This window comes from Borostomias antarcticus (genome assembly GCF_949987555.1).
Source record: "Borostomias antarcticus genome assembly, chromosome: 11".
Lineage (NCBI taxonomy): Eukaryota > Metazoa > Chordata > Actinopteri > Stomiiformes > Stomiidae > Borostomias > Borostomias antarcticus.
In genome coordinates this window covers 2442538-2457631 of record NC_140244.1, presented here as the reverse complement: position 1 = coordinate 2457631, position 15094 = coordinate 2442538, and the positions used below count along the sequence as shown (strand labels likewise).

Here is a 15094-nt window from a genome sequence, read left to right as displayed (position 1 = left end):
TTTATTTTATTGTATTTTGTATTAGCACTGTTTTTTTGTACTGTCCTGTCCTAAGCATATGCCTTAACCCTAGTCAAATTCCTAGTATGTGTGAACTATATACATGGCAATAAACAGATCTCAAGAGTAGATTTGGCACAAGTTTAGTGTTGATCGCCGGCCACTATCGGGAAATGTCAGATCATTTCTTCCTGGAAATTATGAGTATTCAAGCAGGATTGGATTGGCCTGGGCCACATGCTGTTAACTGGTGATGCACCAAATATTAAATTAGCAAAGTTTACAGAAATCCCTATACAAACCAAACCAGGAAGTCACAGATAGGGGTGTGGGGGGGGGGAGGGGGAGGGGGAGGGATCAAAAGATGGGGCAGGGACAGAAAAGAGAGAGGGAGGTGTGGTGGGCGGGGACTCACCTTCACAGACTCACACCTTCATGTTGTGGGCGGAGTCAGAGAAGTCAGCGGAGGAGGGGGGAGGGGCCAGGCTGGTCGGGGAGGCGGGGGGGCTGGGGGCGCACTGGGCTGGAATGGAATGACGGGAGGGGGAGGAGTTGTGCCGTGAGTATGAGGAAAACATAGTCGAAAAAGAAAGAGTGAGGCAGCCAGGATGCGGGGGGGGTGCGGGGGGAGTGTGTGTGTGTGTGGGGGGGGGGGCTGAGCATTCATATCTCCGCAGAAGAGATGAGACTCCTCTTAGATGGGGGGGAAGGGTGTTCACATCCCCACAGAAGAGATGAGACTTCTCTTAGATGGGGGGGAAGGGTGTTCACATCCCCACAGAAGAGATGAGACTCCTCTTAGATGGGGGGGGAAGGGTGTTCACATCCCCACAGAAGAGATGAGACTCCTCTTAGATGGGGGGGGAAGGGTGTTCACATCCCCACAGAAGAGATGAGACTCCTCTTAGATGGGGGGGAAGGGTGTTCACATCCCCACAGAAGAGATGAGACTCCTCTTAGATGGGGGGGAAGGGTGTTCACATCACCACAGAAGAGATGTGACTCCTCTTAGATGGGGGGGAAGGGTGTTCACATCCCCACAGAAGAGATGAGACTCCTCTTAGATGGGGGGGAAGGGTGTTCACATCCCCACAGAAGAGATGTGACTCCTCTTAGATGGGGGGGAAGGGTGTTCACATCCCCACAGAAGAGATGAGACTCCTCTTAGATGGGGGGGAAGGGTGTTCACATCCCCACAGAAGAGATGAGACTCCTCTTAGATGGGGGGGAAGGGTGTTCACATCCCCACAGAAGAGATGTGACTCCTCTTAGATGGGGGGGAAGGGTGTTCACATCACCACAGAAGAGATGTGACTCCGAGCTTGAGGCTCAGTGCGAAGAAAACAAGATGAATGAAAAGCCCAGTTTGAACATACAGTACTTCCTCCGCCATGCTTATATGAACCATTCATAGGGCTTACATACTGTGGATGTTTTCCTCAATTGGTTATAGAAGGTATTAAACAGCATTTGTCAAAGTGGGATACCGCGACATGACCTTCTATAAAGAATTTTTGAGGTGTATATGCAAACCTGGCAAGAGTTATGAAGGTTTCGGTGTATATTGCATTTGAAATATGGTGTGATGATGTCCTGAAAACATTTAATCGGGATCTTGACTTTGGCCATAGTTACAAACCCATATAATCCTCTGAGGGGGGAAGAAGAAGTTAGATTACATTTGCAAAATATACAATTTTCAAAAAAAAAACAGTTCAGTGTTGTAATAAGACGGTACATGGCGTGATTGTGATTCATGATACCACTAGCAAAACATGGTCTGAAGATCATTCCACAAAATGGAGACTATCTGGGAGCCTCGTTTATTGTTTTAGATATAGATAGATTTTAGATATAATTGTTAATTACTTTTACGGTAACAAGCAAAGTTGTCTGAGGACATGTTCTCTTTTGCAGCCATGGTCTTCAATGGGGTGGCTTTCAAACACACAAACTGTCATAAAGTAAACATCCACGCTGTTACTAAATAACGACAAACTGATGTTTGTTGCTCTTGCCCCATAGAAAGAGTGTCTCCACAACATGCTGTGAGTAGGAGTGGCTCGGCCTCTAAATCGCGAGCATGTCCTTAGTCTCCAGTGTGGTTGGTGACAGCATGTATGTTTATGGTGTGGGGTGTATGGTGGTAAACAGTGGCATTGCAGAGATCCCAAAGGGAAGCCTCAGAGCATAGAAAGCCCCACTAGACTAAACTATTATACACTTTTAGAGTGGCGGCGTTTCACGCAAATATCGACGTCGCCGTTGCCCCCCACTTAAATAGAGATTTGTTGAAATGAGCGTAGTTGCACAGCGATTTTCTCCTTCTGCTTCCCTGCGAACGTTAGCGTGCAACAGACGTGGATCTGTTGGAGTCTGCAAGTGGTTTAGCAGCCCAGAGCCCAGAATAAAGAGTGATGGACTGAGTTCCTTTCCAGATCCCGTCCATGCGAAGTGCTCCAAGAACTATTAATTTGTAAATTGGGCATGGCGCAATCAAAGACTTTGCACTAACCCTGTTCAAACACAAATGCTTTGAACAATATCTCTGACTGTTGCCAGTGCTGAGAGTTTCTCAAAACCTTGAAGACTAAGCACGATGTCACATGAGAGACTGTCTGGGATATCAGCTCTTAGTATTGGGAGCCGACACAGGCACAGTCTATTTAAAGAGTGGGCGGGGTTACAGAGAACTCAGACTCAAAATAGGTGATAAACGGTTAGTGTGAAAGAAGTTAATGTTTGCTTTTAATAGGGGCTGGTCTGGTCAGTTGTGGTGAGCTAGAACAGCACTGGGGAGTCTATGGCAAACAGGTTCATCCTGAGATACCAAGGGGATTCAATCAGGATCTCACTCACAATGAGACTATCAGCTTTTAAAGTACTGTATGATAATAAAAACTATTCTCAGACATTGTGACATTTCCAATATTAATTGAACCCGGGGCTATTGGCGAACATGGGTCAAGAGGATTGGGCAGTTTGATTGCAGTTTGATTCTATGAAAAGATTTCATATCCTTTTGACCCAGGTCTGACCATTGTAAGACTGTCAAGAATGTTTTACACAGGGGAAGTGAGTACTGGCAGAAACATGGCTTGAGGATCTCAACCTTGACCGAAAAAAAATATATTTGGAGGGAGATTCCTTTTTTTTTCTTTTTTTGTTAATATTTTTTGGCGGGAACAGGGATTGGGGTGAAGAGGTGGGTTTGTTGTACACATTGCCAGATGCCTCCCTCAACAGCAGGGGGTGGGCGGGCCTGGGGGAGGGGTCAGGGTTGTGATTGGTAATGAGGGCGATGACGGGGTCGGAGGGGTGTGGCGGCAGACGTCCTCACCGGAAAGGAGCCGGCTGCGGCGCGACGCCTCGGCGGCGAGGGCGCAGGAGATCTCGATGCGTTTCTCCTGCTCCTGTAGCTGCTGGTCAGGGTTGGCCTGGCTCCTGCCCTCGGCTGGGCCGTCTAACAAGGGCACCACGTTCTGGAGGCTGGGGAGGGAGAGGAGAGGGAGGAGAGAGGGGGATGAGAGGGAGGGAGGAGGGGGAGGAGAGAGGGGGATGAGAGAGGGGGATGAGAGGGAGGAGAGAGGGAGGGAGGAGGGGGAGGAGAGAGGGGGATGAGAGGAGGAGAGAGGGGGATGAGAGGGAGGGAGAGAGGGAGGGAGGAGGGGGAGGAGAGAGGGGGATGAGAGGGAGGAGAGAGGGAGGGAGGAGGGGGAGGAGAGAGGGGGATGAGAGGGAGGAGAGAGGGAGGGAGGAGGGGGAGGAGAGAGGGGGATGAGAGGGAGGAGAGAGGAGGAGAGAGGGGGAGGAGAGGGGGGGATGAGAGGAGGAGAGAGGGGGATGAGAGGGAGGAGAGAGGCGGATGAGGGGGAGGAGAGAGGTGGAGGAGAGGGAGGAGAGAGGGGGATGAGGAGGAGGAGAGAGGGGGATGAGAGGGAGGGAGAGAGGAGGAGAGAGGGGGAGGAGAGAGGGGGATGAGAGGGAGGGAGAGAGGGAGGGAGGAGGGGGAGGAGAGAGGGGGATGAGAGGGAGGGAGAGAGGGAGGGAGGAGGGGGAGGAGAGAGGGGGATGAGAGGGAGGAGAGAGGAGGAGAGAGGGGGAGGAGAGAGGGGGAGGAGAGGAGGAGAGAGGGGGATGAGAGGGAGGAGAGAGGCGGATGAGGGGGAGGAGAGAGGTGGAGGAGAGGGAGGAGAGAGGGGGATGAGGAGGAGGAGAGAGGGGGATGAGAGGGAGGGAGAGAGGAGGAGAGAGGGGGAGGAGAGGGAGGGAGAGAGGGAGGGAGGAGGGGGAGGAGAGAGGGGGATGAGTGGGAGGAGAGAGAAGGAGAGAGGGGGAGGAGAGAGGGGGATGAGAGGAGGAGAGAGGGGGATGAGAGGGAGGAGAGAGGCGGATGAGGGGGAGGAGAGAGGTGGAGGAGAGGGAGGAGAGAGGGGGATGAGGAGGAGGAGAGAGGGGGATGAGAGGGAGGGAGAGAGGAGGAGAGAGGGGGAGGAGAGAGGGGGATGAGAGGGAGGGAGAGAGGGAGGGAGGAGGGGGAGGAGAGAGGGGGATGAGAGGGAGGAGAGAGGAGGAGAGAGGGGGAGGAGAGAGGGGGATGAGAGGAGGAGAGAGGGGGATGAGAGGGAGGAGAGAGGCGGATGAGGGGGAGGAGAGAGGTGGAGGAGAGGGAGGAGAGAGGGGGATGAGGAGGAGGAGAGAGGGGGATGAGAGGGAGGGAGAGAGGAGGAGAGAGGGGGAGGAGAGAGGGGGATGAGAGGGAGGGAGAGAGGGAGGGAGGAGGGGGAGGAGAGAGGGGGATGAGAGGGAGGAGAGAGGAGGAGAGAGGGGGATGAGAGGGAGGAGAGAGGAGGAGAGAGGGGGATGAGAGGGAGGAGAGAGGAGGAGAGAGGGGGATGAGGGAGAGGAGAGAGGGGGATGAGAGGGAGGAGAGAGGAGGAGAGAGGGGGATGAGGGAGAGGAGAGAGGAGAGAGAGGAGGAGAGAGGGATGAGAGAGTGAAGAGGGGGACGAGAGAGGGAGGAGGAGAGAGATATGGGGGAGGAGAGAGGGATGAAGAGGGGGTGAGAAGGATGAGGAGGAGTGGGTGATGGAGAGGGAGAGGATGAGAAAGAGTTGCAGGAAGGGGAGTGAGAGAGACAGAGTTTCACGCTGGCCAACTCTCATTTCATGTTGCACAAGACAGTACCGTGCCTTTTTTCACGTGTCATGTGCGTTTCTGCCAACGCATGTGTTTGTAAGATGGTAGTATGACAGCATACTTGGACTTGGCGATAAGCGTTTTTATCCTTTCCACCTTCTTCTGCTTCTCCTTCTGCTCCTCTGGGCTCAGGGGGAGCTCTTCTTCAACGTCTAGATATCGCTCTGGGATCAGAACCTTGTTTGGTGCCGCCAACTAAAAGACATGACGCATGCGAAGAAGATGATGCTAAGATGACACACTCTGAGCAAGTTGCATAACACAGCACATAAAACGACCAACCCACAAAAAGATCACATGCATTTCATCTCACAAAATTCAGATCTCCCATAATCCAAACTCTCTGACTCGCAGCTGTTTCTTTGAGAAAATGTGGTTCTTGGTAAACGACGCCATAAACAATACCAACATAACGAGCGCGTTTTAGAAAGCCACGGTTTAATATCGTCTGGTCGGGGCTCGTCTGACAGGGTCTGACCTCCTTGCTGATGTCCAGGCTGTAGTGGTCTGGTTCAATCTGCGACCGTCTCAGTCTGGCGATCTCCTCCCTGGGTGACTCCACCCCCTCGCCGCGCACTGCCGCCTCCAGGTCCTTGATGTCCACCTCGTGCGCCGTCTGCCGCCGCCTCACCTGGAACCACGGAGATAACCGGTAGCTCAATGGGTTGGGGCGCGTACCATGTAAAGGCTAGTCCTTACCGCAGCGGCGTGGGTTTGAATCCGGCCCACGCCCTTTGCTGCATGTCTTTTCCTCTCTCTCTCTCTCTCTCTCTCTCTCTCTCTCTCACACCTTTCCTATCTGTCCTTACACTGTCCTATCCTCATAAAGCAGAAATGCCCTAAAACATTTCTTAAAAAAAAAAGAGATAACCAAACTAGCTCGCAGACTCCAAGGCCTGCGGAGCTGCGAGTCCACCATTCATCACCCCCCAGATAGCAAGCGGATCTGGGCCATATACAGGCCTGATCTGGCCCTTGTGGCTTAGTTCCGGTCCATATATGGCCCAGAATTTTTACACATCCGCTTGCTATCTGGGCCCGGAAGACAGACTGAGTGCAAATCAGCCCAGAGATCACAAGGAGCAAGGCCACGGCTAAACGAATAGTGTGCCTTTTTATGACAGGAAATGTGGACATACGACTCTGTAGTTGGAGGTTGTTTATGACAGGAAGTGTGGACATAAGCGATGTGCTGAGATGTTCAATCAACATAATTATCTGTAATAATAATATTCATTGGTAATGCAATTTTTGAGCATTCAAAGCATCAAATTGATTTAATATTGACATATAATTAGTTCTGAAATATATTTCCACTTTCGAGTTCGCCCACTAAAAGTTTGTTCATTCTAAATTGAAGTTGACAATGAGTTGACAATTATGTCTGATATCAAGATAACTCAACTGGGATGTGATGAAAAACAACTGTCCAATACAACAGTAGTTGGCGCTGTGCTACTATTTCAGATGCCAGTTGTCACATGACTAATAACGTTCGCTCTCTCAGAGTCAAGACAACATGAAGCGAGCAAAACGGAGTTTGGAGATGAATGAGGTGTGCTGCTAAATGTGCAACTGTTTTAAAACTTACAATAGCAGCAGTACTACAACAATGCAGGCAGCAGTACCACATACTGTATGTAGTAAACATCCACAAGACACATTTGGAGGCTATAGTTGACAATAACGTTACTTAATGGCTTAAGCCATTTTTTCCCCCATAACGTTACTGTAATGGATGTAAAGTCTGCCGGTGGAATGCGCTTTCAAATCCATACCCTCCAAATGACCAGCTAATTAATTATTATTAGCTGAAACTTGCTGCTTGACCTTCCAACTTTATCTAACAACGGGTGAGTGAAAATGTGTCCTCTCTTACCGCCTTGCTGTAGGCATTGCCAGTGGTCTCATCAGATTAGCGCAGCGTCTCCTGTGATTCACTCATCAACAATATGCTAATGCAGATGACACGCATGTTTTTCCCCCTCCGAATAATAATGAGTAACTTCGGATAGAAACAATATCTGTTTCCAAGGCCTTATCTGTGCCTTTCTGAATAACATATCTGTATTCGGGCACACCCGAAGTGGACATACCACTGTAGTTGGAGGTTGTTTATGACAGGAAGTGTGGACTTACAACTCTGTAGTTGGAGGTTGTTTGGCCACTTGACAGGTTGAGGCTGCGTCTCTTGTCTCGCACTGAGCTGCTCTGGTTTCTACGGATACGCTCGTTCTGCTCTTCCACGCTCATTTTGGACTTCACCTCCGCCGGGAAAACGGCACTTTTCGGGCGCTCCTGGAGACAGCAAAGGAATGATATGAGAATATATGTCATGCATTCCATTAAAAACCTCATGTTTTTCTAGTTCCCAAGTGTATATTGTGAAATGTCATTATTCTTTATTGGTTAAAGTTGAACACATAAAGTTGAACTCAATGCTGAATTACATCACCATGCGTTTTTCATAACTCTAACTTGGAAAGGAAAGACATCAATACTTTGCTTTACGAGTTTACCAGTGCGTACTGTAAGCATTTAATTCCTTTACTGTACTGGGCAAGAACTTCAGTTCTTTTTTTTTCTGTAGAATGGTTTTGCTAATTCTGGGAACTTCATATAAAACTGATATACTGTACTGTAAGTCAGTCTAGTTTTTTTTTTTTTTTTAAGTTGTGTAAGAAAACAGGGAGACATTGAAACATCGACGTACAGTAATGCAGTATTATTAGAAGTGGGGAATGATCAGAAATTATTATAGCTAGATATTCCACTGATGTAACAGAGCTAAGAAAGTATATGTTTATAAAAATAATAATAATACGAGAAAATGCTTGGTGGACAGGTGAATAAAAATAAAAGTGGATTCAATGATCTCGAGGGGTCGAAGCAGCCATTATTTTCCATAAACTCTGACAGAAAATTAAGACATTTTCAACGGTTACATTTTTGGGATTGGCACGATCCAGTAAGGGGATTGAGAACCATGTTTAAATCCCCTCCAAAAATAAGTTGAGTCTAATTGAACTGGAGTCTGAAAAAAGGTTCCTGTCACAGTGATATATCTTCCATTCGGGTCTGATATAATATCCAAGGGTGTAAACTGAGTTCTGCTATTAATCAGTATTGCTGATCAGACATACACAGATCTGTCAAACGCGCAGATTAGTTCAGGCGCCGGAAAAGAGAGAGAAGGGATGGGATATGCCAGAGATTTAAGAGTATGGGCTTGAGCAACCGCCAAAAGCTTCCTGCACTACCAACAATTCTCCTCTCCCACATTCTATCAGCAACACGTTGGATGAGCTGGAAGTGTGGGGTACGGCTGGGGTACGGTTGTAGCTCAGTTGGTAGAGTGGGTCGTTCGATGATCGAAGGGTCAGTGGTTCGAATCCCAGCTCCGACTGTCCACATGTCGAAGTGTCCTTGAGCAAGACACCTAACCCCAAAATTGCTCCCAATGAGCAGGTTAGCACCTTGCATGGCAGCTACCGCCGTATGGGTGAATGAGAGGCCATTGTAAAGCACTTTGAGTGCCGCTAAGGTGGAAAAGCGCTATATAAGTGCAGTCCATTTACCATTTACATCTAAACACAATGCAAAGGAAACCTGCCTTCTTGCCCTTACTGAAACATGGCTCAGTGACACGGCCTGGGATGAGGACCTGTCAACGAGTGGGTTTGGTAGCCCGTTTCGACTGGACTGGTCAAAAAGCAACGTGGAGGAAGTTACAGTATGTACCCCCGATATTGAGCTGCTGACAATTTCACTCTGCCCCTACTACCTGCTTCATGAATTTGTTGTTTTTCACGATTGTTTACATACACACGCAAATGCATCCGCAGCTGTAAAGCTGAGTACCGATGTTACACATAGGCTAGACGCAATTTGCCCTGATGCCCCTAAATTCATCCTTGGGGATCTTAATCACTGTTGTAAAGCGACTATCAAAAAAAGCATGAGCTTCTGAGAGGCCAGTGCGGGGAGACCTGTCCGACGCGCCGAGTCCAAGGAACAAGCACGAGTCCGTAGCTGCAGTTCAAGGAAGTTTATTGGCATTACGATAAAACATTGCTTATATGGTTGCTAATGGACTTAGATGGTATAGTTGGCGTAGGGTAAGCGTGCAGGCAAAATACATATCGGCACCCTGACTGACTCACACTCTCTCTGTCAAACAAACAAAACTATGATTCCTAAATAGGCACAGGTGACATTAATTAGGCTAGGCACAGGTGACATTAATTAGGCTATCACCCTGCCCCGGTGACACAGACACACTCACTACCACTGGTGTCAAAATACTTCCCTGCTCCTACATTGCAGCCCCTAATGATTATAACATAATAATTACAGCACAGAATAACCAATATAGAATACATGTAAACAATCATGATGAACAGTTCAATGTCTATTTCTCTTTCTTGAAGATGAGGACAGTTCAATTCCAATGTCCTTTAATGTCCAGGGATCTTCAAGTGTCTCTAGGCCGGAGGTTCTAGAACTTAAAGAGCCTAGATAGAGAATGATCTTTACCACCACTCTTAAAGTCACGTCCAACATCAAGTCAAGTCAACAAGTCATGTCTCCCCGGCCTCCTGAAGGAGACAAATCTTTGTGACAGCCCTGTCCAGACAGCTTGTCCCGGTCTTCATCTTCACTTGTTGAACGAGTCCTCTCTTCTTTTGAACAACCTCAACAACTTTCCCCATGATCCAAGAGTTGCAGGGGACAGAATCATCGACAATGAGTATGATGTCTCCAGGGATGAAATTACACTCGACTGTTCCACTTTAGGCATTCATGAAGATGTGGTAGGTACTCTTTGTCCATCCTTTCCCAAACAAATTGGACATATACTGTACTTGTTTCCACCTACAGACAGCATACAAGTCTTCCTTTTGGAAAAGATGGCTGACCTTTGAGGAGAAGACGGTTCGGAATCAGAGCCTCTAGATCATTAGGATCTGCAGATGTCTTTCCCAGATAGCAGGGTTAGGGAAAGAGTTCCCCTTCAGGGGATCAAGAAAGTAGAAAGAAAGTATCTATCAACGCGTCCGCCCCGTGGCACTGTCCATGGTGCTGACTCAGCTGATTCAGACTCGGGAGGCGAGTCTGTGAAATGCCCCTTGCTCCGGGAACTACAAGTTACCTTCCATGTTTCCGTCTCTAGACCGTTCTGACCGCTGCTTTACATGTCCCTATGGGGTATCTCTTCTTAACTCCGTTGCTAATTCTCTATTGTAATATTGTTTTACAGCAGGCATCAGTGCAGGACTGTCACACCTGATATATTACACAATGGGGCTGATGTGCGAACGTTAGCGAGTGCCCCAGACAGCAATCCGATCAGGGCCATATACAGGCCAGATTCGGCCCATATATGGCCCAGAATCATTACACATCCGCTTGCTATCTGGGTTGTTATTGATCTGCTATTAAGAATTGCTACAATTTCACACAGCACCTAGGGAGGTGTTCCTGGCATGTCCATGTCCAATGGGAGGAGGCCGTGGAGTAGACCCAGGATCAGGTGGCAGGATTACATTTCCGCACTGGCCTGTTAGTGGCTAAAGATCCATCAGGCAGAGCTGGTTGATGTTGCTAGGAAAAGGGATGTCTGCGGCCCCCTGCTGGAACTGCTGCCTCCACAACCAGGCCCCGGATAAGCGGATGACGATGGATGGATGGATGGAATTTTTCCAAGCTCCGCCCCCCTTAGTTCCTCCACAGTGATAGAAACATGGAAAGAATGCTTTACACACTGCAGCTCATTCTTCAGAATATCCTTATGTTCTCTCATCTGATTTGGAATGAGACAACAAGGCCTCTTGACCTCTTGCCTCTTCTTTCAGAGATTCAAGAATCTCTTCTCGAATCTTAAGGCCCAACCCATCGTTCTTCTCAGATGGTTCCAGCATGAGGTACGATTGATCGACTGAGACACTGAGTCCACCTCCTTTGGCACAAACATTAGCCAAGACGCTTGTTCTGACCTGAAAATCATTCTTCATTGTTCCTCTGGCAGCATCAGAAATTGCGGGCCAGATATCAAGTTTTTCATCCTTGAGAAATGACTCCCCTGGAAGCAGGATCGGCAGGGTTGCATAAGGTGTTCAAATAACTCCATTGAGCTGCATGAGAAGTTTAAAGGATTTGTGAGACCCCGTTAGCCACAAATGTTCAGTATCTGGATGTCTCATTTTTGACGTAGTTCAGCACTGAAAGTCCGAAATACAGAGTCAGGCAGCGGCATCTACAACTCCTTTCTACACACTCTATCCATACGTGCTGCAACCGCCGCTGCCGTTAGCTCCAGTCTGGGAATCGTAACTGGTTTTAAGGGAGTCACCCTCACCTTTCTCATGACAAGGACGCTGCACGGCTTCACATTGCCGTTGCACAACAGCAAGTAGGTAACCGTTCCATAACCACTTGCATCTGCAAAATGATGCAACCACTTGCAAAATGATGTAATTGAGCAGGAGCCACAGTTTCAAAATCCACACACAGGCTTGAAACTTGATTCTGCTGACCTTGAAATCATCTAGTAGGTGTAGCTCCTGTACCCATTTTGTCCACTCCAGTGCAAGGGTGCAGGTATGATGTCACCCCATCCAAGGGCATTCCTACACATCTTTTAATTTTTAATGCTTTTACTTTTGTTTCTTTTAAATCTCTTCTCACTGTGTTTGTATGATTTATGTTTTTATCCATATCCTTTTATGTACAGCACTATGTGCTACATTGATTTGTATGAATTAGTACCATTTGCTACTAATATTTGAGATGCTGTCATTTGGCTGAATTTCATCATGCATCTTTCCAGATAAAATTCTGTTTATGAAGATATGTCTCATCCAATCACAAGGTTGGAGGTTTCTCACACTCCTTGTTATGAGGCTCCATGTCTGAGGACATTTTACTATGAAGATGTGGTTAATCTAGTCGCCAGCTTGGACGATTCTCACAACCCCTGCTATGAGGCAGTATCCCTGTTATCATTTGTTGCATGTTTTGAGATCACTGTCATTTTCAGAGAGCCATTGTTCCACATGCTCGATAAATCCTTTGTTATATTTATTGATGCTTACCCAGATAGTAAGCGGATCTTGCGTGCGTGAAATCTGTCTTGTGAGTCGTGACTACACTTGGCAAACAGCTTTTCACCTGACAGACAGCAAAGCCATCTGCTCCTGACTCGGGAGTGTATCTGTCAATATGAACTATCTACCATGTAAAGTTGTTTTAATAAACCGTCCTACCATCGATGTAACTCATCGTTTTTCGATAAAGAAGCTAAAATAAAACAGCTATACTCACTAGTTACTTCAAAGATCACGATTTTACATACAAATTATTTTGGGTTTGTTTGTTGACATGCTTTTTTAAGGATTAAACTACCAAACAGTAAGGGTTCCCTTACTAGATATGACATTAGCTAGCTAGCTCATGTTAGCTAACTTACTTAGCTTTTGCAGTTTACTACTTAGCTAGTATGCTAGCTAGCAAAAACAGATTGGCTAATAATATAGCTAGCTAGCAAGCTACCCACGATGGAAAACTAGGCAGCTGTCTAGATGGCTAGCTGGTTAACTGAATAGAGCATGTCAGTGAGGTTCCATCACATTAGCATCACATGATTATTTCCCATAGGCTTTTATTTAAATCCTCATATTCTAGAATTCAGTCATGAACCCAGCTAATAATTCATCAGATGAATTGTGACCAGAAGTCCTTATGATAGAAGCCAAAAGTCCATATGTTATATCTTGTTTTAAGAAAATCACGTTTTATTCACGGTAGCATTGAGAAACACTACACTACCCACAATCCTTAAGTGGTGTTGTTACCATGGAAATGCGAACACTGTTGATGGTTGGGCGCAGGCTACTGAGTGAATGATGTTTTTCATTCATTCTTAATCTAAGAACTTTAATAAGGGCTAATGTTAGCTGCTTATCCTAGGCAGCTCTGGCAACTCACGTAATAGCTTAACATTATGTATGTGAATGTACCTGCATCACAAACTCATATTATTAAAATGAGTAATGCCTTATCATTGTGATCCACTGCTTGCTCGCCAATGCCTTATCTGGGAATGAGTAGAACCAGTGGCAACGACGGTCATCCGAGCGGTGAACGCAATCAGGAACGAAGCATGGCACCATGTTTCTGACGGCTAACGCATTAGCTAGCAAACGTTACACGCAATATAAACACAATATATCCACACAATACAAACTAAAACACTAATATTAACACAACAATCAATGACATGATTAAATTCATGAAGAAGCAAGTTGGAATTCTGAAGCAAGTTTTAAACTGTTTGAGCGAGATACGAGTATCATTCGCAATGGTTTTTGGGATGCGTAGTTTTATTCACTCTTACAATAGGCTAATTGAGTCTAATAACATAACCTTTTTTTAATTTCCCCCTCAAAAGTTCATTTTCTAGCTGGTCAGTGGACTTTAATCATGTACATTATTTCCTGTTTGAAAAAAGTCTCACCTCATAATCTGTTAACTCCTTTGATATTGTCTTTTTCATTCCCAGATAGCACGTGGATCTTGGCCATATACAGGCCAGATCTGGCCCTTGTGGCTTAGTTCCGGCCCATATATGGCCCAGAATCATTACACATCCGCTTGCTATCTGGGATGTAAGTCATTTACATTTATTCCTACCACATTGTACCACAGTATACTGTAGTAGCTTGACTGTTCAGTTTGTCCTGCCTCTAAATATCATACTCCAGAATCTGCGTGAATTTGTGTTCCATGAAGTACGTTTTCGGGTGATTTCAGTCTGTCCAATCGCCCAGATTGCTCCGATAGACTTTCATGTTATTTTTTTTTTTACCACGGCACCAGTGGCGTCTGGTGGGTCCTGGCACTGGGTATGCCAGAGCCAGCACATTTTTTGCATGCCCTGACGGGAGGTTTCTAGGCACCAGAAGGGCCCTTGAGCAGCAACCGTGTACATCATGTAGGCTATCTATGTGTCTCTAAATACAGTTTATCTTTCTATCTCTTTCTCTTATCTGCATTTCTGTATCTGACTGTATGAGTAACCATGTATCTTTATCTGTCCCCGCCCCCCCCCTTCTCTCTCTCTCTCTGTCGATCTATCTTTTAGGGTCAAAGGGTCATCTACAGCTGCCATACGCCAGGCCCATCCCTCAACAGAGGCATGATGTGTTCACTCACCTACTGCATACACACACAGACACACACACACACACAAACACAAATTGCGCAAATTCGAGAGAGGTTTTGATTAGATTTGTTCATATCTTAATAGCGGTGCAATCCTTGTCAAGTTCAAACATCAGTTCCGTTGTGTGTGCATTGTGGTTGCATTTGAATTTGTTATTGCAGAATGTATTGTTGTTTGTTATTGATAAAATAAAAACAGATATTCATGGTGTCATTTGTCGAAAAGTAGCATGTGTGGATGTTATAGGGAAGGGAAGGGCCCTTGTTTTCATTAAATGTGGTTTTGTATTACTCAGGGTTCCCACAGGGTCTTAAAAAGTCTAAAATTGAATAATCAAAATTGGATAAGGAAGTTACTTCTGTGGCAATAACTAATCTGTATCACATTTTAATGTGTTTGGGGGACTTAGGCATATTTCTTATTTCATAGTAATTTATTTATCATTTTTCCTTCATACGTTTTTACCAGTACGCCTGTGAAATTGATATTCTATTCAAAGGGTTCAAAAAGGTCTTAAGTTACATTTAACTTCTAGAATCCTGCAGGAACCCTTTACTTATCAAACATTTCCTAGTTCTGGACATATATTGGTCAGCCATTGGGTTGCTGTAGCTCTGGCAGAACACGGGGTCAGTCTTTACCACAGGCTGTCAACTGGCTTACATACTGTAT

General features: G+C 46.4%; 1 protein-coding gene across 1 annotated transcript in view; it reads right to left on the bottom strand.

Annotated features, from left to right (window-relative positions):
* The window catches only part of plekha6 (pleckstrin homology domain containing, family A member 6), a gene marked incomplete at its 5' end in the record, with an annotated part of 144036 nt that overhangs the window by 31914 nt on the left and 97028 nt on the right, over window positions 1-15094 (bottom strand). The window contains 5 exons of the mRNA XM_084445716.1: window positions 416-523; window positions 3341-3489; window positions 5261-5394; window positions 5678-5830; window positions 7339-7497. Of these exons, the coding sequence (XP_084301842.1) occupies window positions 426-523; window positions 3341-3489; window positions 5261-5394; window positions 5678-5830; window positions 7339-7497 (693 nt within the window). The 3' untranslated portion in view covers window positions 416-425. The remainder of the gene's footprint in view (window positions 1-415; window positions 524-3340; window positions 3490-5260; window positions 5395-5677; window positions 5831-7338; window positions 7498-15094) is intronic.